Genomic DNA, 26,450 nt, shown 5'->3' with positions numbered 1-26,450 from the left:
ATGGGGAAGAGGGGAAAGAAGAGACTGTAGAGTTCCAAGCAAAGCTTAATTTTTAACTTTGAATTTTGTTAATAACTCACAAAACAAAATCCAAATGCACTATCTGTATTTGAATCCACTCATAGACTTTAAGGTCAAAAGGGACCAGTGTGATAATCTGGTCTGGTCTCCTGCACATTGCAGATCACAGAACCTTACCTACCCACTCCTGTAATAGACCCCTGATCTCTAGCTGAGTTACTGACATCCTCAAATCATGGTTTAAAGACTTCAATTACAGAGAATTCACCATTTACCATTTCACAATCCTCTGTAGCATAGGGCACAGGTCACTTGCAGTTTAAACCTGCAAGTGACCTGTGCCCTATGCTGCAGGGGAAGGTGAAAACCACCCAGTGTCTCTACCAATCTGACCATGGGGAAAATTCCTTCCCGACCCCAAATATGGCAGTCGGTTACTCCCTGAGCATATGGGCAAGACACACCAGGCAGATACCTGAGAGAGAATTCTCTGTAGTAACTCAGAGCTCTCCCCATCTAGTGCCCCATCTTTGGCCATTAGGTATTTTTGCTGCTAGCCGTCCAATCATACCCTCCCTTCCATAAATGTATCAAGTTCAGTCTTGAAGCCAGTTAGGTTTTTTGCCCCCATTGCTCCCCTTGGAAGGCTGTTCCAGAACTTCACTCCTCTGATGGTTAGAAACCCTTACCGAATTTCGAGCCTAAACTTGTTGTTGACCTGTTTATATCCATTAGTTCTTGTGTCCACATTGGCGCCTAACTTAAATAACTCCTCTCCCTCCCTGGTATTTATCCCTCTGATGTATTTATGGAGAGCAGTCATTTCCCCTGAGAGTCTCTCTTGGTTAAACAAGGCTAAACAAGCCAAGCACTTTGTGTCTCCTCTTATAAAGTAGGTTTTCCATTCCTTGGATTATCCTACTAGCCCTTCTCTGCACCTGTTCTAGTTTGAATTCATCTTTCTTAGACATGGGAGATCAGAATTGCACACAGTATTCCAGATGAGGTCTCACCAGTGCCTTGTATAATGATACTAACTCTTTCCTGTCTCTACTGGAAATACCTTTCCTGACGCATCCTAAGACTGCATTAGCCTTTTTTCACAGCCACATCACATTGATGGATCATAGTCATCCTGTGAGAAACCAATACACCCAGGTCTTACTCCTCCTCTGTCACTTCCAACCAATAAGTTTATAGCAAAAATTCTTGTTGTTAGTCCCTAAATACATGATCTTGCACTTTGCACTATTAAATGCCATCCCATTTCTATTACTCCAGTTTACAAGGTCATCAAATCTTCTTGTTTGATAATCAGATCCTCCTCCATATTGGCAATACCACCAAACTTTGTGTCATCCGCAAATTTTAATTAGCGCACACTCACTTTTTGTTTGAAGGTCAGGAATAAAACTGTTAAATAAGATTGGTCCCAAGACCAATCCTTGAGGAACTCCACTAGTAACCTCCCTCCCGCCTGACAGTTCACCTTTCATTATGAACCATTGTAGTCTCCCCTTTAACCCGTTCCTTATCCACCTTTCAATTCTTATATTAATTCCCATCTTTTCCAATTTAACTAATAATTGCCCATGTGGAATTGTATCAAATGCCTTATTGAAATCCAGGTAGATTAGATCAACTGCATTTCTTTGGTCCAGTCAGTCCACTTTTTAAATGTAACTGGTAGAAAACAAGTCCTTTCCATCAAAGCCAGTTATAATAATAATCTAAGATTGATTTTAAAAGTTCTAAATGATGTTACAGTTAACTTCAAGATTGTGTATCACTTTACTTCCACCTTTGACACAAGAGTTTCTGTAACTCACATGATATAAACAAATTGTTGTTATTACTACTGCACACCATCCAGGCAGCCACTCATAATCACTTTACCTACCTCAGCAGATCCCTTGGGCCTTTCTCCAGATAGATAAAAATCCTAAATAATCCATTACATCAAAAGCGGACATTTATCCATGAAAGACTGATAGGAGTGGAAAGACCTGACCTTTCAGCAAAGTACCCTTTTCAAGGAAGAATCATCATTTTCATGGCAAAGAGAAAAACATCCTGGGCCATTTATCTTCAGAGTATCCCTGTGCTAGATTTGAAGGAGGAAAGGACTGGGGAAACATGAAAGCATAAATACAAGTTGGTTGTCAATGGATTCATGTGGAATTAAATAAATATCCTTTAATTAGATGTATAACGTAACGTGGCGCATTAGTGTCCCTCATATACTCTTATTCAACAGTGTTTACCTTTTTTTACATGATATAGGAAATGGTACAGTAAAGTATTTGTCCATAAAAAAGTGTCTCATGTTTTTAGAAGTGCTGTATGACACTTCTCACTAATTAAAAAGAAGCTGCATATGTTGGATGTAAGAAAGGGCCTTGCTATTCTACTTTGACAGGACTAGACCCCTCACAAAATTCTCCAGACTCTTTGTGGCTTACGGGGAGGGGGCTAGCGGACAAGTAGTGTCCATCTATCCAGATGGATAGCCAAGTGCATCAGATCATGTTATAGACTGGCAGGGGCACCTCTTCCTGGCAGCAAATTAGCACATTGCACAAGGGCACCAGCTACGTCGGTGACCTCTTTAGTGTGCATACCCCTCAGAGACATCTGCAGAGCAGTAAGTTAGTCTTTTCTTCACACATTCACAACGTGCAAGTGACCAGGGATGATGCTAGCTTTGGCAAGGTGCCAGTGCAATCACTCTGACTGTGAATGCCTTGTACCTGCCTCCGGGAAATTCTACTGCTTAGGAGTCACCAGCTGTGGAATGTGATAAGGACTATCACTTGATATAGAAAAGGATGCTACTTATCTGTACAGTAATGGATCTTCTTCAAGATATGTAGTCTATATACATATTCCATCACCCGCTCTCCATCGTGCTACTGCAGACTCCACAGGCCAGGGGCTGTGAAAGCCGTGGAAGAACTGAGGTGGGCGGGACAAGTCCGCCCCTTATGCTGTCATGCAAGCTCCTGAGGAAATGAAAGATGCATGTGCTACCCCTACAGGCACTGCTAACTAGAAAGTCCTTCAACACATGCACACTGGTGTGGTGCAATCACCAGCTGTGGAATATGTTTACAGACTGCACATCTCGAAGAACGTCTGTTACGGCACAGGTGAGCAGTCCCCTTTTCTTTCAGCCTTAGGTTATGCACCAAACCCCCCAAAATACCTTTTGCCCTAACACAGAGGCATTTTTTTTCCTGTAGTACAGTCAATTCTGGTGGATGTCTTTTTGTTGGTGGTGGTATGGAGCAGGGGGTGTTATGTTCTTTTTTTCTTTTCATAGCAGTATGCTAGACTGTTACCAAATTCTTCTTTAAATTTCACAGTACTTGCCTCTCTCCCTGTTTTAAATGGTTGAATTATTGGTTTTCACTTTCTTCTTTAAAATTACACAGGGTGTTACCTGGTATTATCACTACATTTCACCCAAGTAGTTACTGTTTCAGTGATGGACAAAGATATTTCTGTGTAAAGTTTTCAATGTACATGGAGATCTTTCTGGAATTTAAAAGCAAGATCATTATAGCTACAGGCATTATCATTTACCCTTTCAGTTCCTTGCTGCTTAAATTTGAGAGCAGGGATTTTTAGAAAATAATGGATCAAGGTCACTTTTCTTCTCTGCCGCATTAAAACTACAGTGAGCTCCTGGAAAAAAAAATTTTTTTCCCAAACCATCATGACTCCCATGTCCTGTCTATATCTAAGTAAGTCACTCAGATAAAAAAATCTCCTCTCAGTATAATGGATTTCTTAGGCTTTTTTATCTCTGGTTCGAGAAGGACCTGGGGGAATGCAGTAGCATTCATCTGCTGAGATATAAGTACTATTGAGTGGCAGAGTATGTTCTAGGGAAATAACAAGTGTATGGTTGGCCAGCCTGATCGCCTTACATAATTACCATATAGCTATGCCAGAAATCCATATTTAGTTCTCAAGTTTAAATTTCTTGTTCTTCAACTTAGCCCAGTATCCAAAATGGATACCTTGCTGATGTGAGAACAGCAATGTTGGGCTCCATTCACTCCTCCTCAACCATAAAGAAGATTCTTTGAAGCAGGAGGCTTGGAGTGAGTGGAAAGAGCAGAATCCTAGGGGTCCCAATATATTATGTGCAAGACTCCTTGGGGAAAAAGAAACATAGTCTGAAGGAGTGTTATAAGTGAGACTTATCTTCATGGCACAAAAAGGGAGAGACCGTAAACATCCTTCACTTCCTACATCGCAGCTATTCTCATTCCTTGTGTGTTTCTTTGTTTGTTATAGACAGACACATGTGGCTTGAGGGATATGTATTCTGCACTAGCCAAATGTAAATGAGTGGCAGTACCTCATATGGAAGTAGGGCCATTACCAAAATACCTGTTTTTCAGCTAATTAGTTAAAACTACTGATCCTTATTCCGCTTCTCATCAGCTACTCCTCATCTCCAACCATGCTGAATCCAGAAGCTATCCTCAAGGAGAACAACCAGGAGAGAATCGCTGTTTAATAATAATGCTGTTGCCAAAAATTTGAATTCCTCTTCTGTGGCTAAATGTGTGAAAAATTGGCTTCCTTTTCTGCTGTTTTTGTACCAGGCAATGTGTAGCCACATCTGTGTTTTTTTGCCACTGGTTTGTCCAGACAATTTGTCACACACAGGATCTTGTGCATTCAGGATGTAGGACGCTCATGTTCGTGTGAATCATATAAGCCATGGACTACTAAATCCAGAGCATTTTTTAACTTCTGTCTCTGAGTTAAAATAACAACGATGCCTTTAAATGTTGTTTTATAACTTCCATGAATGTTTTGCTCTTGTATTGTTGAGGGATCTGTTTTCACCATAGAAGTTTGAGTCCCTGTCGCACTGAACCCAGACGCTGGATAAGACTGTCTAAACCAATGTCTTAAACTGTCTGATGTTTGTTGCATTGAACTTCTTACCAAGCACGTTCCTAATGTGAACTTCTTGCAGCCACCAAAGGTTGAGAGTCTGAATGGCTTGCTGTTGGGGTATCGGATTTATTACCGGGAGCTGGAGTATGAAACTGGGCCTGGAACAGAGTCCAAGACTATTAAAATCCCTTCAGCTCTACGAGCTGAGCTTACACGTGAGTAGACACACTGCTGTATTAGAAGCTGATAATCCACCATTCCATCAGAGTCCGCACCCCTCATTACTCAGTGGAGAGGAAGTAAAGATGTGCCACGGGTGCTAAATTATTTAACACTTAAGTACAAAGGGCAGAGATGCTCAAAGATGCTATTAACTATGGTCTAATCTGCATTATATTTAATGGCACACTCCAATCCATGCCAGCATGCTTGAAGTGGCATTTTCTCTCCCTCTTTGTTTCTCCTCCCTCCATGCATACTCTGATTTCCTGCTTTCTCCTATTTCCATCTGGTGGTTACTGTGGTACACTGCGTTCTGGCTTCATACACAAAAGGTAGCAGATACATTTTGGAAAATGTATTATTTCAGTAAAGGGTTTTATTTATTTTTTTCCAGTATAACCAAACAGCTGATGGGACTATTTAAAGTTTCTAAGTGTTTATCATTATTTAGGGAGAAAATGGAAAGGAAAAAAAATAAATAAAAAGCAAAAAGAAAAGGAGTACTTATGGCACCTTAGAGACTAACAAATAGTCTCATCATATTGACGTATAGGTTAACAATAGTCAGGAAACATTTTATTGATGGAAAGAATACTTAGAAGGAGAAGAGTAAGAGAAAAATGAAGAGGAGATTTAAAGAGAAGAAGGAAAGTAGGAAGGAAGAATAAGGCATAAGAATCAGGTGGGAGAGGAGGATCAAGTAATGGCTCAGTAGCCTCAGAAATGTGGACTAGCAATAAAATGTCATCGTGACGGATAAGCTTCTGTCATGATTGAAATCAATGGGATTACTCTCAGCGTTAAATACTACTCATTGTGAGTAAGGGTGGTACAATCTGGCCCAGCAGGATTTACATAATGTGATAATGTCTTGCAGCATTTCTCAGGACTGGGAGAACCCATTCAGGCTGTCTCCTATAGACACTGTTATGATGATATCTATAGAGAGTAGATTTTCTTAGAAATAGCTTATGCATCAAATTCTGTCCTAATTTACAATGGGATTGTACATAGTGTAAATCAGGGCAGAATGTGGCCCTAAAGGTTCTATAGCTGATTTTCTAATAGTATAAATCATCCTACTATGCTTTTTCAGGAAAGTCAGAGAGAGAGAGAGAGAGAGAGAGAGAGATTTTCAAAGAAAATTCCCTCTTCTCTTAAAGCAATACAGTGATATTTGTACCCATGCTTACCTCTCTTCCACACTGACCTGCTGTTTTTATACAGTTTATTATTACTGTAAATACCATGAAAATGAAACTGTGGGAAACTTAGTTTATGCTTTAAAGAAATAAATCCCATATAATTTTAAGCATTAGCTGTTTATGTCCCACATCTGGGGATTTTATCCTATGATGCTCCACATTTAAGCTTTGTTAGGCTGAGAACTAACAATTCATTGCGGTGTTGGGATTTTTCCCCATAGAATTTGCCTCCCTTATACTGATTTGTTCTATTTAATCTAAGGAATCAGTACATTTCCCTGTGCTGTATATTTGTGTGATTCGCTCTGTGGAGATGAAATGAAACAGCCCCTTGTGAGTGAGATGCTTTTGATGTGTTATGAGAGAGAGATGTTATTTTATTGCCCTTCAAGGTAGAGTCCTAAAGCTCAAACTGTGTACGTGTATGCTGCATCATTTCCCTCTGTCTCTGCTGTACATCATTTGCAATAACTGTTTCCCTGCACTGTAACAAGCTTTCTGCTTTGCTTACCCTGAATAGCCCAAAGCAGCTTCCAGACAGTGAATAGCCCCTCGGCATTAACGACGTATGAATTAACACGTAAGTGCACGCTGCCTTGACTTTTTGTAATGGTTGGGAATACTCTATGGGCAAACTTCTATGGTTCTCCTCACTGAATCATGCAGAAACCAACTCCAGATTAATGACTTGGCGTCCTTGAATTCCTTTTCTTTAAATGCTTCTTTCCAATATATCAAGACATTGATGATGCAAGTAGGTAACAGTTTAAAAACAAGGCTGCTGGGAAATTGAAGCATTATTAACTCTAACATCTCAGTATTTCTGTTGCTAAATGAATTCTGATTGTGTTCACCTCATATTTCACAGTCCATCTGAGTTTAGTTGAATCACATCATTAGTCCTTTGATTCGAGCACTGGGATGCTCAGGCACTACCGCAATTAGAGGGCTAATTTAGAAAGGGCCCAAAGAATGTGTATGCAACTCAGAGGTGTGTTCAGTTGGAAATGAACAAAACAGTGTTCGACGGAGTTAAAAGGCAAGTTGCTTTCTGGTGAGGATGGTTCACTAGGCAGGTTTGGCCCCAGGCTTTTAAGTTACAGATTGTTGGGGGGGGAAAGAAGTGAAGCCCCAGCCCCAAAAGCATTCGGATGCCTGAACTCGCATATGTTCTGTTTTCCTGGCATTGAAACCCTTCTCGTGATTTTTTAACAACAGCAGCATTAAAAGTTCCTCTTTGTGAGCTAACAAGTGCTGCAATTCCTATCAAGATGGCTGTTTCCTACGGTATATCAATGTTTTATTTATAGGCTGGCAAAGCCTTAGCGATGTATCAAAAAATCATCTCCTGTGTATCTGAAACAAGTCAGAGATGCTGGACTCTGACTCAGATATGTGGGCAGAACACTTGTAAGTACTTCTGTGAAGCTGAAATTAGAAGGACCCCGGTGATCAGATGCATTGAACCTTTACAGAACTATTGGCCTGCCATGAGCCACAGAGCTGGGGTGTAGTGTGATTCATAGATGACAGAGAAAAGGTATTGACAAGGGGAAAAATTCAGACCCATATTCACAAACACACCTGTGTGAATAAACTCAGTGCTGATTAAAGTACAATTTTATTATACTATTGATCTGTCTTTTAGGTGACCCTTTTAGGTGATAAATATTAACTGTAAAGTCTGTTATTTCATTTTCAGATGCAAATCCTGGAACTCTGGGCGGCGGCAGCCAGCCCTCTGTGAGGGTATTTCCATGATTCTATTCTGCCTCTTGTCTTTCCCTTGTTTATTAATTACCCTAATGCCATGGGTTTTGCTAGGTTCTTTTCTCCCTGCTCTCACTCTTTCCACAGCTGTTAGTGTATTTCCTAGGGTCGGGTAAGAAATTGTTGCCCAGTGGCCAAGTGGCCAAATGGAGCATAGAAGAAGTTGATCTTGGAAAGAGATTTCAATGTTCAAACTGTGATTGCTGCAAGAAAAAGAATTCTGTGCAGCCCTTTGAATAGGACTACAAATTCCATCCATGAGCCTCCCTCTGCACCCCGCTTCAGCAGCAGCAAACAGTAATGATGCTGCTGTTGACTGTTCCCAAGGTGAAACTCTTTGAGGTTGGGGGAAGACCTGCAGCTATGAAATCTCCCACCGGCAGACATGAGGATGAGTCTTTTGAACTTTTGGAGCACAGTGCAGAGTCCATTCCATGCACATGCTTCCCCCTGAGTAATGGCAGCTGTGGAATAGCCCAGCAATGTTTCCTCCCTCTAGTCACCCACCAAGTATTATCCCTTTTATGGAAGCAGCAAAATGAGGAAGCAATAGGAAAGTCAGGTCCTTTCTTGGGGCAGATATTGTGTCTTTCATAATTCTGGAAGTACAATGATGATGTGTGAATTAGATATGGCTATAGCCAGGGAAATACTAACTTTTCAGTAACTTACTGTTTCTAATATTCTAGCACTGTATCGAGTGAGAGACAGAATTCTGGGTATAAAGAGATGAGAAAGTATTAAGTGGGATGTTAAAAGTGCCCATTTTTTTAATCCGCTGATTTAAATTTCCAGAGCTGAAGAAATACAAGAGATATGAAGTTGTAATAACAGCATATAACATCATTGGGGAGAGCCCTACCAGCACACCTGTGGAAGTGTTTGTTGGTGAAGCAGGTAAGCAAATGGAAAATTAATTGATTTAAATGGCACCTGAGTTTTTTCACACTTTCAAGGTAGTTGAGACAGGAACTGGGGAATTTGAGAGATTCCCCGGATAGCTATGATTCCTACACAATTTTCCACAGCACCTCCTGCTAGCAGAGGTTGGGACTGGAGTGCGATAGTCGTTTGCTGTTCAGAAGCCAACACATCTAGAATACCCAGAATAAAGAAGGAAAATACCTCTTGGAGAAAGAGGAGAACAACTGTTTTAGCAATTTCCAAAAGATTAACATCTGTACCAAATTAGCTGGGAAAGGGAAACAGGAAGTGTGAGGAAAAGGTGACTCAATTTAAAGAAGTAAAAAGTGGAGATTAGGAAAACTATAAGGGAAAGGAAGAGGCGTCAGAAAACAAGAGAAACATTGGAAGTAGACCCTTTTCTTACAGCCCTTTTGCATGGCAATGTTTTCTGTACATGCACCCCACAAATAAATCTTGATACGTTGAATCCATGGAGGGAATTGTCTCCAGCTTATTGGTAGCTCTGGAGCTGAAGTTCCCAGTCACCCACAACACAATGAATACTCTTTACCTCTGCTTCTAATTTAACCAGCTGCAAACCCTCCCTCAGCACCTAGATATCTGTCTTGCCATGCAACTTTGCATTACTTAGCATGGATCTAGTACAGAAATATGCACTGCACTTTACAAAGTATAACTTGCAGATCAAGGTACAGTCCCTGTCCTAAAGGGCTGAGAGTCTAGAGGCATAAGTCATCACAATGCTCATAACCAGATGCTTACTATTTGAATGCTTCATGAAACAGGGACCCTGTCCCGCACAGTAAATTTTGCTGGGAGAAGATAGGACTGGAGAAGCTGTAAGCTTCCTCAGCTAGCACTTCCGTACCATTCGCATAGCAACTTCTCCCATTAGAGTCTCAGGTAAGATGGGAATCCACCACCACTTGGTCTCTTGCCCAATCAGCTATATGAACCAATTTGATTTCACTTTTGCTCTTTTTCTTAAATCTAAGATTTAAAGGTTTGAGTTTGAACTCTAGAGATGGCTTTTTATTGCTACATTAAATACTAGATTTCTGTGAACTAAGAAAAAGAAATTATTAACTCTGTTTAATCTTTTTTATTTCAGACATAGTTGTAATGTTCACTGTTATATAAAACTTCATCAATTAATTAGAAGCAGCCCTGCTCTCCAATTACAGCTGGAGATACTTACATAATTGAGATATTTCAGAGTAGTAGCTGTGTTAGTCTGTAGCCACAAAAAGAAAAGGAGTACTTGTGGCACCTTACAGACTAACAAATTTATTTGAGCATAAGCTTTCGTGAGCTACAGCTCACTTCATCAGATGCATGCAGTGGAAAATACAGTGGGGAGATTTTATATACACAGAGAACATGAAACAATAGGTGGGCCATTTCCAGCAGTTGACAAGAACATGTGAGGAACAGTATGGGGGGAAATAAACAAGGGGAAATAGTTTTACTTTGTGTAATGACACATCCACTCCCAGTCTTTATTCAAGCCTAATATAATGGGGTCCAGTTTGCAAATTAATTCCAATTCAGCAGTCTCTCATTGGAGTCTGTTTTTGAAGTTATTTTTTGTTGAAGAATTGCGACTTTTAGGTCTGTAATCGAGTGACCAGAAAGATTGAAGTGTTCTCTGACTGGTTTTTGAATGTTATAATTCTTGACATCTGATTTGTGTCCATTTATTCTTTTACGTAGAGACTGTCCAGTTTGACCAATGTACATTGCAGAGGGGCATTGCTGGCACATGATGGCATATATCACATTGGTAGATGTGCAGGTGAACGATCCTCTGATAGTGTGGCTGATGTGATTAGGCCCTAAATGTGATGGTGTCCCCTGAATAGATATGTGGACAGAGTTGGCAACGGGCTTTGTTGCAAGGATAGGTTTCTGGGTTAGAGTTTTTGTTGTGTGGTTGCTGGTGAGTATTTGCTTCAGGTTGGAGGGCTGTCTGTAAGCAAGGACTGGCCTGTCTCCCAAGATCTGTGAGCATGATGGGTCGTCCTTCAGGATAGGTTGGAAGAGATGGGTCTTTGATTTGGTTTTGGCTCTGGAGACCCATTTTAAAAATATCACACAATAAAAAGTGAGGGTTGCCAATACTGGGAATGGGAGCTCACTAATCCACTGAAAGATATAGATTATCATACCATCACCAGTGGCACACACATAGACAAAAGGAGACCAACACCAGTTCAGCATACCCTAGCTAGTCTATTGATGAGTGCTGTTAAATGGCTGCTGCATTCAATCCCACAGGTTGTAGTATGTGGTGAGTAAAGTGAGTCCTTTTGTAGTTTATACCACTCTTCTAGAAGGAAGGTGCCATAGAGAGACAGAGATGCAAGGTATATATTTGGGGGGAATATGTCATTTCTAAATTTAGAATCCACTATTCTCAGAAAGTTAAGATCTTCTGACATTGTTTTCATCTTTATATCTAGTGCAGCATGGAGCACAGTCAGCACCAAATTACTACTACACACTCATTGATGTGCAGTTCAAACAGTCTGCATTAAGGGGTTATCTTTAATCTCTATCCTCTATATATGGTGGAACCAACTTTCTGCACAGGAGGATTACCTGAAGATCTGCCCCTTTCCTCTCCGTTAGATTTGAATTATTCCTATTTGTTTGGATTTTATGTATTACAATAATGCTGCTTTTCAGTACTCGGACAATTTTTTTTTAAATGCCCTAATAGATGAAGAGATCTGTGGGTTACCCCAGATCAAATCAAATAACCCAGTAACAACACAACTATAACAAGACAAGAAGGAATCACCTCCCCTCCAGAATCCTACACCATCACTACTAATCAACCTTACCCAATATCCATCTCCTCACAGGCAAGGGTCCTAGCCATTGGGTACCCATTGTGATGCACTTGGCAGTCAGGGCAAGAAAGAAGATGACAATATTTGTGAGTGCCACATGCTTGTTGACAAGACTGGGCAGTAATGGTGATACTCTGTCTTCTGACTTGAGCAGTGAAATCGTGGGGTAGATGCAAGCAGCTTTTTCCTAGGGGACAAGCACACAGACCAGCAGATTCCTCTTCTCAGTGGACTAGAAGATGCTTGTAATGGTCTAATGTTGCCTTTTAGATCCAGCCACAGCTCTGCCCTGCTCATTAGTAAACTGTGTGCAGCTCCTCACAAATGACAGAAAAGTGGAAAACTGCTACTTACAGAAATTAGAAAGGGAGTCACAGCCCCTTTGGCAAGCCCCCTTCTCTCCTTGTTAATTCATTTAACAGTTCAGCTGTCAGGGTTCCAGCTTTGTCGGAAAGCCAGTGACTGTTCAGTGAGAGCCTAGGTACTGATGTTAATCCTAGTCCTAAATACAGAGATGCTACCAGAGATGGTGGTCTGCTCGAATGAAATAAAGATTCCTTTACAGCTGCTGCTATGCCAGGAGCATTGGCTTGTTGTTGTTATCTGCTTGTGGGGTGGGATCTGGAGTTCCAATATCTGCATAATACTTGAATAGAAATCACAGATTTAGGGTAGTCATGTTTTCCCTAATTTAGGGAGGTGAATAAAATAGAAAGCAGCAGTACAACTCCTTTGCTAACAAGCATGCACACACTGGTGCTTCCTCTCATCCAGCAGAGCTGCCCTGGATGAAATATAATGGAATTCTTAATTTTTTCTAGCAGCTGCTGCTGGAGGTGTATGTTTGTGGGGAGGAAGTCATGGAAAGGGTGAAATATGCCAAGAAATACTTTCCTTTAAACAGGGGACGAAGGCACTTGTGGGAAGGGGAAGGGGAAAGTGACGCATGTCATTATAACTGATGGTGACATTGACGACCTTCACGGGAGCTGATGCATCTGATTTTTTTTCTTTTTAATTTTTTGAATAATGAGCTCTGACTGCAGACTCGGCACAGGAAGCAAAAAGACGCAGCCAAGGACTGGGAGATGCAGACCCCCTTCCCGGGAGTCCTGTATTGAAATGCTACCTTGGCTGCTAACATCAGCTTTTGGGAAAGTACCTGTCTTGCTTTCACTTTGTCTAATGAAAGTTGCAGTCTGGACAATAATAGGACCATTTCTTCCCCTCCACCACCTCCTGACTTGAATTTGCCCCCACAGTACAAAGCTTACAGAATCCAAAGCAAATATCTTTTCCCACTGTTGCAAGTAATTATTTTCCTCTGCCTCCCTGCCTGCAGCACCACAAATGTCCCTAGAGCTCGTGAACTTGTTTATTTTTCATACCCCAGTCTACCTGCATCTGAAGCACAGGATAATAATGCACCCCAGAAAGCTTTGTTCCTCTCAATTACAGCAGGAAAAGCATTCAGATTCTTCTGGGATGCCTCTAGACTGGTACAGACAGGCAAGGAATAGAAAGAGGCTGGGGAGTGCCAAGGACATGAATAGGAGATCGAGACTTAGGGGAACACAAGGTGCAGTGGGGGGAGGGGGGCCTGAATATCTAGGTGGGAGAATGTACTGTGCTCAGGAAGGAGGAGCAGGTAACAGCATTTTGGGGGATGAAGGCTAAATTCTAGACATCGGTTCAATGCGGTGAGTTGCTACCAACAGGGTGCTTTCTGCCTTTGATTCTTGTTTTGCTATGGGAGGAGGATGTGGGTGCAAGGACTTATCCTCATTGGCTGTTTTCATTCCCTGATGTAAGCCCTCTCCATTACTTTCAAATGTCCTTCCAGAATGGCCAATTTGGCACCATTTCCCCACACCCGCAATTACTTTGAGGGAGAGGAGAGGGAATCTTCCCCCACCCCCCATCTCAAACTTCCCAGCCCTTACAGAGAAAGGGCTTTCTTTTGTTCCCTTTCCAGAGTGTAGTTGAAATGATGCCTCTGGAGAGAGGTCCGGGGAAAACCAACACTTCAACACATTACAGCTGACAACTTCAGTCACTCTAACTTGGCACTCTTAGCTGCTTTCCCTCTATCTGTGTGGGACATGTGTGTTGCAGCCATAGGTGCTGGAAATAGAGGGCTGAGGGCGCCTCAGCACCCCCTGGCTTGAAGTGGTTTCCATCATATACAGGGTTTACAGTTTTTGTCAATGGCTCTTAGCACCCCCTACTCTACAGATTGTTCCAGTGCCCCTGGTTGCAGTTAAGTATGTGAATGACTGTGTGTCTGCAGATTGGAATTATAGTGCTGCCAGCGATGCTGTAAGAGTTAGTTGGACATTTCCGCTCTAAACCATTTGAGGGAGGTTACATATCTTTGCCATTTCAAATTGCATCAGTTTAAAATGTAGGGTGCAGTTTGTCAGCCTAGCTGCCATTTTTAATTCTGTTAAAGAGATCAGGGTGGGGAACCGGTTTCATTTTGGTCAAGCTTTAAACAAAGAGCAGCTTGCTTTAGCACCCACACTGCCTAAATAAATCTGCACTATAATATCTTGTACTGGCAGCGGGCTGATCCCTCTTGGCATGTAGAAGTACCAAACTTTTGAAATGTAGGAAGTATTTTAATTTTAACAGTTATCTTCTGACTGTGAGTAAAAGGCTTCTTTGGGTGAGGTGCGGGGAATAAGGAGTATGTAAAATGTTGATTTTCTGTTTAAATCTGAAGGGGCTGCAGAGCCTTCATGGTGGACAGTGGTACTGGGACATTGCCATTACACAGTGTGGGGTGCTGTTCTCCAGCAGAGATGTTAAATCCTTCCCTCAGCTTCTTGAGTAGGGAGAGGTTTCGGCTGACTCCTTCCACCTTGCTGCCTAGTTTACCTGCCTGTGCTATGCCATTCTGCTTTGCATAGGGGCCTAGCAACAGCAGCAATGCGTCTATGAAACTGACGAACAGTCTGGTCTCTGAAGCACTGTACTGGGGTTCAGAGTTAAGGATTGCTAGCTAGTTTCCCTGACATTGCTGCTTGAAAGAATGGAGTGAAAGAGAAGCAAAACAAGAAAGGAAAAACACAGGAAGATGGAAAGAGAAAATGGAGGGGAGGGAGAGTGTTCTATCTTGACTGGGGTTTCCAGTCGCATACCTTTCTCCAACCTCTTGTGCCTTACAAGAAGCCAATAAAATAATGGCTTATATCTTATATCTAAATGGCATGGCCCTCTGGGTGTGTGATCAGCCAGACTTTACAGGTATTGCCTTGTACCAGCATTTCTCTGGTGAATCTGTCAGCTTCTGTGAAATGTTTTATGCTTCCATAGTCTCATTCTATACATGGGCATCACTCTGGGTTTGCCTGCACTAAGCCCAAATGAGACCTATAATTCACTATCGATGCAGTCTCACTTGTGGTAAAACTGGTGTGGATAGTGCACAGCATCTCTTTGGACCCTGGAAGGTTGATGAAAACACCTGAGCCTTGCCTACGTTAGAGTTTTCACCACTGCACTGGAGTTGCATTGATGGCAAATTATGGATATGAATTGTACCAATCTAGACAAGGCTTATCTCTATCTCCTCCTTCCGTCACCCATCCAAGCTACTCTGTTAGAGGTAATTGTAGGATCTCACACTTTTTGTAGGAGATCAAAGAAGTTTATTTATTAAACATCCAAACTGAGTAACTTCAGCTCTGTAGATGTTATAATAGAAAGGGAGAATCTAACCAGGCCAGTGCAAGTCCCTGGAAGAAGTGTCCTAATGTAAATGTGTCAAAAAGATATCCCTGCAGGTTGCTGGGGACTTCAATCCATTGTCAAGATAAAAAGGAAGGAACCAGGAGTCATACTGCTGTCAGAGCACATTATTCTACCATATAGAAAAAGGAATTTTAAAACAATGCATTGAAAAATAATGTCAAGATTGAGACATAGTTTTGATATTTTTATCTGACATATTTAATTCCCCATCAAGAATGCAGAGGCTTACTGAAATCATTTGCTTTATTTTCATGCTGCAAGTAAAAGCAGCTGACTGAACACCTCATTAACAGTTCATTAAGCTGTTAATATCAGTCAAACACAGCCCTCGGTACAACACAATGCTTTATACAGTGCAGCAGTTTCTTGTTTAGCTCTGGCTTAATTGCCACCTTCTATCATTTTGCGATCCAGGAAAGATGTTAGTGTCCGAGCTAAAGAGATAAACGTTTTTTGATCAACAGAGCCTACCATCTTTTCCCCTGTTATCATTTATTTATGTCCCATTGTACCATACTTTGCCATGCAACTCTTGCCTGGACGATTAACTTACCTCTTACAAACCTGACAGTCCCCTGGCAGCTCTCAGCAATGACCAGCTGAAGACATAGACTGTAGCTACACTAGCATGTTTCAGAAAAACTACCATCACTGCACTACCACCAATGTAAGCAATGGTGGGAGTACTAGTGTAAAGCAGTTGATAGCATTAATACTGTTGTGTTGTATAACCTTGATAGGAACTAAGTACAGGGACAGAGGATGCTGTGGTGAAACTATTAGTGCCCAGTAAAGCTGCATCTGAACTAGGTCTCTTTGTTCTATATTTGTCCAGGGCCTACAATGGTGGGGTCCTGGTCCATGACTATGGTCCCTATGTCCTACAGTAATACAGTAATAAAAATGATAGGAAATGTGCTGGTGGATACACGGCCTTAATGAGAAAATTAGCAAGACTCACTCAATGAAAGCAAAGAAATTAATTTCCCTTAAAAAAAAACCCATGAACAAGCACTATTAAAATAAAATGGGCCATATATTGCATAGATAAGGTTGGGGCTGTGACAAAACCACCTCCGCCTTTGGTTTATAATTCATATTCAAGCCTGGATAGGCTTTAGAGTTGGACTATGGTTGGCTCAAGGGTTAACCTTGCAAACAGCTTTTGTTTCCTCTCACTTTCCCCTCCTGCTCTGCTTGCATAAACTCATCCTAGGATAAGTGAGCAAGGTATTGTGATGTTTCTCTTGCACACCTTAACTCCCTATGATCCTGCCATCTCACTTTTCCTCCCGTGTGACTGCTGTGAACCTAGGCATAGGGGAATGTTGTTGTTTTTGCTTTCAGATTTCAGCATCCCGGACATTGTCAGGCACTGAACTGAAGGCATTCTCAGCCATTTATCAGGGATTGAAAGTAAAAAGACCTTGATTTTCCTCATGAAAATGTGAATTAGCAACCGACTGAAATTATATGGCCATAGCAAGAACAAATATTCAAGCTATGAAAAGCTAGCTTCCACTGAGTGCAAGAATGTTACAGTGAAAAAACTCCAACACCCAGAAAATGCAGGGCTTAGTCTTTCCCCATTTGGACCCCAAACTCCTCCAGTCACATTAGCCTCATTGCAATCCTGCAGCCTCAAATGAACTAGATTTGGCTCCTGAACCCTAAATGAGCCAAAATTGTGACCTCTTGTCTGATTCACTTCTAATTTTGGAGAGAGTCTACCTTACTTCCTGATTTTCCCTGCTAATTTTGAGACTGATATGTTGTTGTTTTTTATGTAGTGTTGTAGCCTCATTGGTCCTAGGATATTAGAGAGACAAGATGGGTGAGGTAATATCTTTTATTGGACTAACTTCTGTTGGTGAGAGAGACAAGCTTTCAAGCTACACAGAGCTCTTCTTCAGGTCTGGGAGTTTTCAGAGTAGCAGCCGTGTTAGGCTGTATTTGCGAAAAGAAAAGGAGTACTTGTGGCACCTTAGAGACTAACAAATTTATTTGAGCATAAACTTTCGTGAGCTACAGCTCACTTCATCGGATGCATTCGTTGGAAAATACAGTGGGGAGATTTGGGGTCTGGGAGTGTGGCTGTTAGATACAAGGTGGAACAGATTGTTTAGCATCAGTGGTTAACACGTGTTTCAAGGGACCATTCAAGGTGAAATGGCCTGTTAACACCCCTCTAGTCATAAGGAAGAAAGGGAGGGAGGGAGAAGCAGCTGTGGGTGTGTGAGGTTGTCAGAGGGTTACAGATTGTTGTAATATGTCATAAATCCAGTCTCTCTATTCAGTCCATGATTTTTAGTATCTAACAAAGTTTTGACATTTTTGTGGGTTTTGAAATTTGAGTGTTGGATGGTGTGTGTAAAATCAGGCTTTTAATGGGAACTCTCTCAAGAACTGAAGACCATCACAAACCTCACCACTTTCCTTTCACCTGGCATTTGCTAATATAAACACATAGCAACAGGTATAGATATATTTAAAAAAAAATCCACCTCCTGCCCACACACACACACACACACACACACACACACACACAACCAAACCAGTACACTTCACTGCATGTGCTTCTCCCTCTGGGGAGAAGAGGAGAGAACAAACAATAACTGACAGATGTTAGACAGCTGAACTTGCTACTGGAAGGTGCTCAGATACTATGGTAATGAGGGGGGCATAAGAACCTACATAGAATGAAATAGAACTCAGCTGCAGCCTTAACGATTTGAGGGGCCAACACGGTCAAGGTGAGGAGTAGCTTCATTTGTTGTGAGGATGGAGTTCCCATGCAGACTAAGTAGTCTTTCTGGCTTAAATATGTACATACATTCTCTTATAGTGCAAAATACCATACGGTCACGTCACAATGAATAGTCGGGGCAGTACCAGCTTCTTCCAGTGTGGGAGCTTAGCCCCCCTCACCACAATGCCTGCCCTTCTCCATGGGCTCCAGCCCCTGCTCCTCCTTTCCCCCTCCCCTCCCTGAGGTCCTGCCCCATAACCCCATCAGAGGGCAGAAGCTGAAGCCAGGCAGTGTGGACAGTGCTCGCAGCCAGTAAGAGTCGCCTCGGCAAGGGGGACCCAGCTCTGGGGCTGGCAGAGCCCTCGGGCTCCAGGGCTCTCTAGAGTTGCTGCTCCCCAGACCCTGAGGGCTCTGCCAGCCCCAGAGCTGGGTCCCCCCTGCCGAGGCGACTCTTACTGAGGTCCAGGGAACAATAACTGTAGAGAGCCCTAGACCCTTCACCTGCCCCGGATGGCGTGCCCTGGCGGGCATGGTCATAGGCCAGGGGCTGCTTTCAGGCATCCCTGCCCAGGCTTACTTCTCTGCTGCTGCTCCAGTGCTCTCTCTGCTCTGCCTTCAGAGCTGGGTGGCTGGAGAGCAGCAGCTGCTACAGGATGGCGGGGGAGCTAAGGCAAATTTGGGGTTGGCTATAACCCTCACCACCGCCCCTGCGAATAGAACCCACAACACAAGAACCATTGGCCAGCAATCTTCCTCCACGTTTCACCGTCTTCACACAGTTCTGAGAGGCATGCCATACCACATCCCGTCCAGTCAGTCACATTGTCAAACCACACTTTCTGTGGGCACCTCCAAGCACCTGGCACCAGATCCTGCAAAACTTACTTTGGCAAGCTTCCTCTGCTCATCAGACCCAATGTCTTGCAAACTCAAGTTTTCTTCTTTGGCTTAAATGGAGAAATGCTGTTAGAAGATACTGTACATTACCATTATGTTAAACATAAAGGACTTCAGATCCAAACCATAACTATGCTTTCCAAAGCCGCAAAAGTGGCTAGTCACCCCGTTATTGCTAGAGGACATACCACGTTTGTATGTGAGAACAAAGAACAAATAACTGTATAGCGCTCAATGCCACTGAATAATGCATTCATTTGGTCTGTTCAAGACGAAAAGTCATTACTCTTTCTCCAATCTATGAACCAAAAGGTGCATGTGGACAGCCCAATACTCTGTTAATAGCATCAGATTTGAGACTCTGGTTTGGCCCTTTATTCCTAAGGTGGCAGGAAATGAGTCTGTATTGACGCAGCCCATGGTGGGTGATGGGGAAGGGTGTAGCAGTTCTTGGCATGGGCGACTCATGGGAGGGACACAAAGGGGGACACCAGCAAAAGCCTCCCCAAGTGACCTACCATATGACCCCACACACACTCATGACTCCTCCCTGCCCCCAGCCCAGGACCCTGCGCCATCCTTGTCCCCTCCTCATCCCACATTACGAGAGTGAGGAGCTCTGTCCTCCCACTGCGCCGGATACCAATGTCAGGCTAAAAGAAGGCAGCCCTGCACCGACAGCTCCTCCGGCATGGCTGTACTTCCCCCAGCCCTTCCATGTAGCTGCGTTTCCTGGGGCCTGTACAGCCCTGCCAGAGGACAGGACTGGTAGCTTGGGGCGGTACCAGCACAGCCGTGCCAGAGGAGCTGTCAACACAGGGCGCTGGCTCCTGGGAGCAGTGGTCCCACACCAGCAGCTCCTCCGGCACAGCAGTACCGGTACCTCCCCAGCCCTGTCCTCTGGCTGGGCTGTACCGACTCTAGGAGATGCAGCTGCGTGGAAGGGCTGCGGGCAGGGAGAGGGCGGTACTGGAGGAGCTGTTGGTGGCGCAACGTTCTGCTCCTTTCGCTGTTGTGGTTCCCTGCTGACTGTGCACACCCCCACCAGGCATCTGGAGAGGGGCATGTGAACCTAGTGACCCTCCCAGGTGTCGCCTTTGGGGTACCCCAGGCTATATGTCATCTTGTTAGCCCCTGACTCTAGCAAGAGGGAGTCTTGCCTGTGATAGCTGGGTGTTTGCTCCCTAACACCACCACCCTATGCCTGTCTTTGCCTTGCAGGTTAAGATTTTTAAGACCAGGTTAGACAAACACCTGTCAGGAATGGTCTACATAATACCTAGTCTTGCCATGAGTGCAGGGGACTGGACTAGATGACCTCTCGAGGTCCCTTCCAGTCCTATGATTCTATGTCCCTGACTCCCCTTAGATCATTCCCCTGTGATATCCAGCTCCTGACACTGGGTCCTTACAGAAATCCCAGATCCTCTGCTCCCAAAGGAACAGTGTCTGCAGTTTACTGGTTTTACTGTAAATCATCACTCCTGTATCACACACAGGACTTGTGAGCAATAAAACAAAAGAAAGTTGATTTAAGAAAGAATAGTGATTCCACTACAATAAAGAGAGATTAATGAAAACAAATGGTTATAATATAAAACAAAATCATAAAACATGGACTAGGGCCTACACGGTTACACTTCCCATCTAATGAAGTAGGTTTTCCCCTTCTGAGTTCAGCCTGGCTTGCTTCTCAGGAACCAGTATCCAATCGTTCATGAAACACCCCTGCTCATCAAGAGGTCTCCTCAGTGAAAGAATGCAGGAGTGTCTTTTTCTATCCTGTGACACATTGAGTGGATCTTTACCTTTTTTCATGGACAGTGCAATCCCCTGTCAGTAATGTTTCTTTTTATCTTCAAGTCCTGTCGATTGTTTGCAGCTGTCTTTGATGGTTTTCCATTGACTGTTCTAGGATGGGGCAAAGGTAGACAACTGAACCTTGCATTACATCATCTGCTGATAAGGGAGAGGTGATATATCCCTCCTGCTTGAATGGGTCATGAATGAGACTAACTTTTACCCCAAGGCCATAAGGCATAGTTTCAATACAGTAGATCTTCCAAGTTATACACGCCTCGGGAATGGAGGTTGTTCGTAACCCTGAACAAAACTTTATGGTTCTTTCAAACATTTACAGCTGAACATTGCCTTATTACAGCTTTGAAACTTTACTATGCAGAAGAAAAATATTGCTTTTAACCATCTTAAATTAAGTGAAACAGAGACAGAAACAGTTTACTTCTTTCCCTTTATTAGTTAACCCAGTACTGTATTGTACAGTATTTGCTATTTGCTTTTTTTCTCTCTCTCTCTGCTGCCTAATTGCGTTCTTCCAGTTCCAAATGAGTTGTGTGGTTGACCAGTCAGTTCACACTATGCTTCATTGATAAATACCATGAAAGTGATGTATTAGGGATAGTGAGTTTGTCAGGTCTGAGGCAGGAGTTGCTTGTAAAGAACAGTGAACCCTTTGCCCGTTGGCACCAGTGGGTCTCTGCATCACAAAGGGCATGTCATTGTGTTGCTCTACAAGGTGACTGTATGTAGGAAACAGTCCTGCTATGGCAGAGATATGAACTAGCTGATGTAACAGTATTTTTCATTTTTAATTTCTGAGATACAGAAGTGGTGCTGACTGATGTGATAGGAACCCCATCCATTTTCCTTTGTCTGAGAGACAGCCCTCGTGACATAGGGTATTAAGGGAGTGAGAGGAAACTGAGGAAGGTCAGGGGATTCTAAGGTTTCTCTTCTACTCCAGGAGGAGTTGGCTTTTATACCAACACTCTTTGGTATTTAATGTATGGTTTTATACTTCATTTTACACTTGCTTTGGTTTGTCAGTTTTATCCTATAGCCCTGGCCCTCATAGCAAGTGTGTCTGGGATGATGAGGTGAAGGAGGGAGCCTTTCATTCGAGAGGATGAAGGGAAAAGAACAGAAAGGTATCATTTTAAAATGCATATTCTGCTGTGACTGAACGGTACCCATGTATTCTAATTTCCCTTTGATTTTGATAGGAGAAAAGATTACATGTAAAGATTACAGCTGTTTTAGCTCCCCCTAGTGACACTTTGAGCTATACTGAATCCCTAGCAAATGAAATTTTCAAGGATCAAGGACAGGATGGATTTTGCAGCTTGGGTCTGTAATTAACAGTCATTTAATTAAATGATATAGTATTCAGTATTACCATCTGCAAGAAATTGAAAATCATGATTGGGACCTCCCAAAAGCCATGAGATTTAAACAATATATATATTGTGTTTTTGAATCTTTTGATTTGTGAGCGTCTCCTGCCCATCCCCAAGCTCTGTGCATGCATGTGTGTGTGACAATTAGTGTTGACACTCTCCCAAATATATTGGGTAAGGTGATTTTGGTCCCTGTTGTTGGAGCTCTTACCCCCACATCTGCCTATCCCCTACCCAGCAATTAATACCATTCCTCAGTTCCCCCCCCATCGGTTCTGTCCAACCAGCCTCTCCCTCAGTTCAGCCCCATCCCATTGGTTCAGCCCCTCCCACTCCATTGCTTCCACCCCGTCAGTTCAGACCTCTCCCAGTTGCCCTCTCAGTTCAGCCCCTCTCAGTTCAACCTCCTGCCCATCCTCACCATTGCTCCTCCTGGGTTTCTTCACACACAAACAAACCCCAGGCCTGGGGGCTGCTGAAGGGTCCCCTCACCCCATTTCAGGTCTGTGGGGGGCAGCTCCAGGGGCTCCTTCCTGTCTGCCCCTTCCGAGGCCAGGAGCTGTAGTGGGGAGGAGCAAAGGTGTCAAGGAGTAGAGGTTAGTAGAGAGACTCTGCTGGCTTCCAGCAGGGATTAACTTCAGGAGGAGGCTGGAGCTTCTTGCAGCACTCTAAGTCGGCTTCAGTCCCCATCACTCTCAGAAAAATGGCAAGAGTTGGCAACACTGATTACAAGGAACATTCCCTACATTCTTAAATTCTGGCTATTCTCATGCTTTGCTAACTTCCCTGATAGGATCTCTGAGATACCCTAACTGCCTCTAGAGGGAGCTAAAATGGCCTGTTTTCAATGACATTCTTGAGTAGAGAAATCCATATATTGACTTACAAGGTAAAGCAGGTCAATACTGGGGAAGCTGGGATCTTTCCTAGTTGATACAGACAGACGCAAACATGGAGGATACAATATATATTTGGCTAACAGCTCTCACATCCCTGTGATACCAAACATACCTGGACACCTATCCTGATGAAGAGCTAGCAAAGCCTCTCCTTAATAGAACTATATATGCACCTCTATATATACCCATAAGCATGTGAAAAGTCTGTGGACCTAATTCTACACTCACTCTTACTGGTTATGCACCACTGCAACACTACTGACTTCAGCAGAGGATTAGAGAGACAAGGTGTGTGAGGTAATATCTTTTATTGAACCAACCTTGATGAAAGAGACAAGCTTTCGAGCCTACACCATGCTCTTCAACCTGAAGAAGAGCTCTTTGAATGTTTGAAAGATTGTGTCTTTCACCAACAGAAGTTGGACCAATGAAAGATAATACCACATCCACCTTGTCTCTCTTATATCCTGGGGCCAACCCGGCTACAACAACAAGTTGACACTGTTTGCATGAAACACCCCAGTCTATCAGCAGATGTTGATCCTGCTAATAATGTTAAATGGATGCTGCTGACTCACAAATGTAGGTGACTTATTACCCCATCTGGAGATAAAGATAGTGGGAGTGGCCCTCAACAAAGATAGGAACTAGGATGTGGGCTGAGCAGGGGGAATTGTGGGGGCAGGCAAGCCTGAGGAGAAGACCTGAACAGAACTTTGTTAATTTCTTGGTTAATAAAGCCAGACCCCAGGAAGGATGTGAGTTTTGACTCCCCATAAGGATAGACTTTGTTTTAATGCAGATCAGAAAAGGCACCTTCTCACATGGTGTTATCCTAATTTATACTGGTGAAGTAAGGGAGAAGAGAATCAGGCCAGTATGATCACACAATGTCAAACACCCAGCAGTGTCTTTGCCATATATTCTTGCATACTTGAACAACCTTCAATACATCCTTGGGGCTGAATTCTGAATTGTGCTCTCAGTGGAGGTGACTGTACTCTCAGGCCATGTCTACACTACAAAATTAGGTCAAATTTATAGAAGTCAGTTTTGTAGAAAGCGTCTTTATATAGTCGATTGTGTGTGTCCCCACACAAATGCTCTAAGTGCATTTAGTCGGCGGAGTGCGTCCACAGTACCGAGGCAACCGTCGACTTCTGGAGCATTGCACTATGGGTAGCTATCCCACAGTTCCCGCAGTCTCTGCCGCCCATTTGAATTCTGGGTAGAAGTCCCAATGCTTGATGGGGCAAAAACATTGTCGTGTCGTGGGTGGTTCTGGGTACATATCGTCAGGCCCCTCCTTCCCTCCCTCCCTCCCTCCATGAAAGCAACAGCAGACAATCATTTCGTGCCTTTTTTCCTGGGTTACCTGTGCAGACGCCATACCATGGCAAGTATGAAGCCCGCTCAGCTCACCATCACCGTATGTCTCCTGGTTGCTGGCAGACGTGGTACTGCATTGCTACACAGCAGCAGTTCATTGCCTTTTGGCAGCAGACAGTGCAGTATAACTGGTAGCCATCATCATTGTACTCCAGGGTACTCTTTTAGCTGACCTCCATGAGGTCGGTAAGGGGCGCCTGGGCAAACATGGGACTGACTCAGCCAGGTCATTTCCCTTTTAAGTTTCGTCTCATGGAGATTCAGTCCTGCCAGCAGCCCTACTGCACTGTCTTCTAATGAGCAGCCAGGAGACGACGATGGCCAGCAGTCATACTGCACCATCTACTGCCAGCAAGATGTATAAAGATAGATGAAGTGGATCAAAACAAGAAATAGACCAGACTTATTTTGTATTCATTTTCTCCTCTCTCCCTCCCTCCGTGAAATCAACGGCCTTCCAAACCCAGGGTTTTGAGTTCTATCCTTGAGGGGGCCATTCTGTTCCTCCTTGATGCAAAGCTACCCACTTTGCTGATTTTGATTCCCTGTAAGCTAACCCTGTAAGCCATATTGTCAGTCACCCCTCCCTCCGCAGAGCTACGGCAGACAATCGTTCTGTGCCCTTTTCCCTGGATTGCCCAAGCAGATGCCATAGCAAAGCAAGCATGGAGCCCATTCAGCTCACCGCAGCAGTTATGACCATCGTAAACAACTCGCGAATTATTGTGCAGTTTATGCAGAACCAGCACCTAAAAAACCAGGTGAGGAGGTGACAGTAGCGCAGTGACGAGGACATGAACACAGATTTCTCTAAAACCGCAGTCCAGTTTGGAGATCATGATGTCACTGGGGCAGGCTCATGCCCTGGAAAACACCAATTCTGGGCCCGGGAAACAAGCACAGAGTGGTGAGACCTCATAGTGTTGCAGGTTTGGGATGATTCCCAGTGGCTCGGAAACTTTCGCATGCGTAAGGGCACTTTTATGGAACTTTGTGACTTGCTTTCCCCTGCCCTGAAGCACAAGAATACCAAGATGAGAGCAGCCCTCACAGTTCACAAGCGAGTGGCAATAGCCCTGTGGAAGCTTGCAATGCCAGACAGCTACCGGTCAGTTGGTAATCAGTTTGGAGTGGGCAAATCTACTGTGGGGGTTGCTGTGATGCAAGTAGCCAACGCAATCATTGAGCTGCTGCTATCAAAGGTAGTGACTCTGGGAATGTGCAGGTCATACTAGATGGCTTTTCTGCAATGGGATTCCCTAACTGTGGTCGGGCTATAGATGGAACGCATATCCCTATCTTGGGACAGGACCACCAGGGCAGCCAGTACATAAACCGCAAGGGGTACTTTTCAGTGGTGGATTGCAGCACTGGTGGATCACAAGGCACGTTTCACCAGCCAATGTGGGATGGCCGGGAAAGGTTCATGACGCTCACGTCTTCAGGAACTCTGGTCTGTTTAAATGGCTGCAGGAAGGGATTTACTTCCCAGACCAGAAAATAACTGTTGGGGATGTTGAAATGCCTATAGTTATCCTCGGGGACCCAGCCTACCCCTTAATGCCCTGGCTCATGAAGCCATACACAGGCACCCTGGACAGTAGTAAGGAGCTGTTCAACTATAGGCTGAGCAAGTGCAGAAT

At 43.5% G+C, this 26,450-nt stretch overlaps 1 protein-coding gene across 2 annotated transcripts in view; it reads left to right on the top strand.

The window, feature by feature from the left end:
- SDK1 (sidekick cell adhesion molecule 1) overlaps nt 1-26,450 on the top strand; it is a 684,215-nt gene that overhangs the window by 597,446 nt on the left and 60,319 nt on the right. The window contains exons 34-36 of one of the 2 annotated variants that reach the window (XM_038420360.2): nt 5,021-5,156; nt 6,889-6,948; nt 8,934-9,035. In XM_038420360.2, coding sequence (XP_038276288.1) covers nt 5,021-5,156; nt 6,889-6,948; nt 8,934-9,035 — 298 coding nt within the window. The remainder of the gene's footprint in view (nt 1-5,020; nt 5,157-6,888; nt 6,949-8,933; nt 9,036-26,450) is intronic. The other variant, XM_043493256.1, reaches the window with a different exon arrangement.

The sequence above is a fragment of the Dermochelys coriacea genome, chromosome 10 (assembly GCF_009764565.3).
Source record: "Dermochelys coriacea isolate rDerCor1 chromosome 10, rDerCor1.pri.v4, whole genome shotgun sequence".
Taxonomy (NCBI): domain Eukaryota; kingdom Metazoa; phylum Chordata; order Testudines; family Dermochelyidae; genus Dermochelys; species Dermochelys coriacea.
Note: the sequence above shows the minus strand (reverse complement) of the source record. Positions and strands in the feature narration are given on the sequence as shown.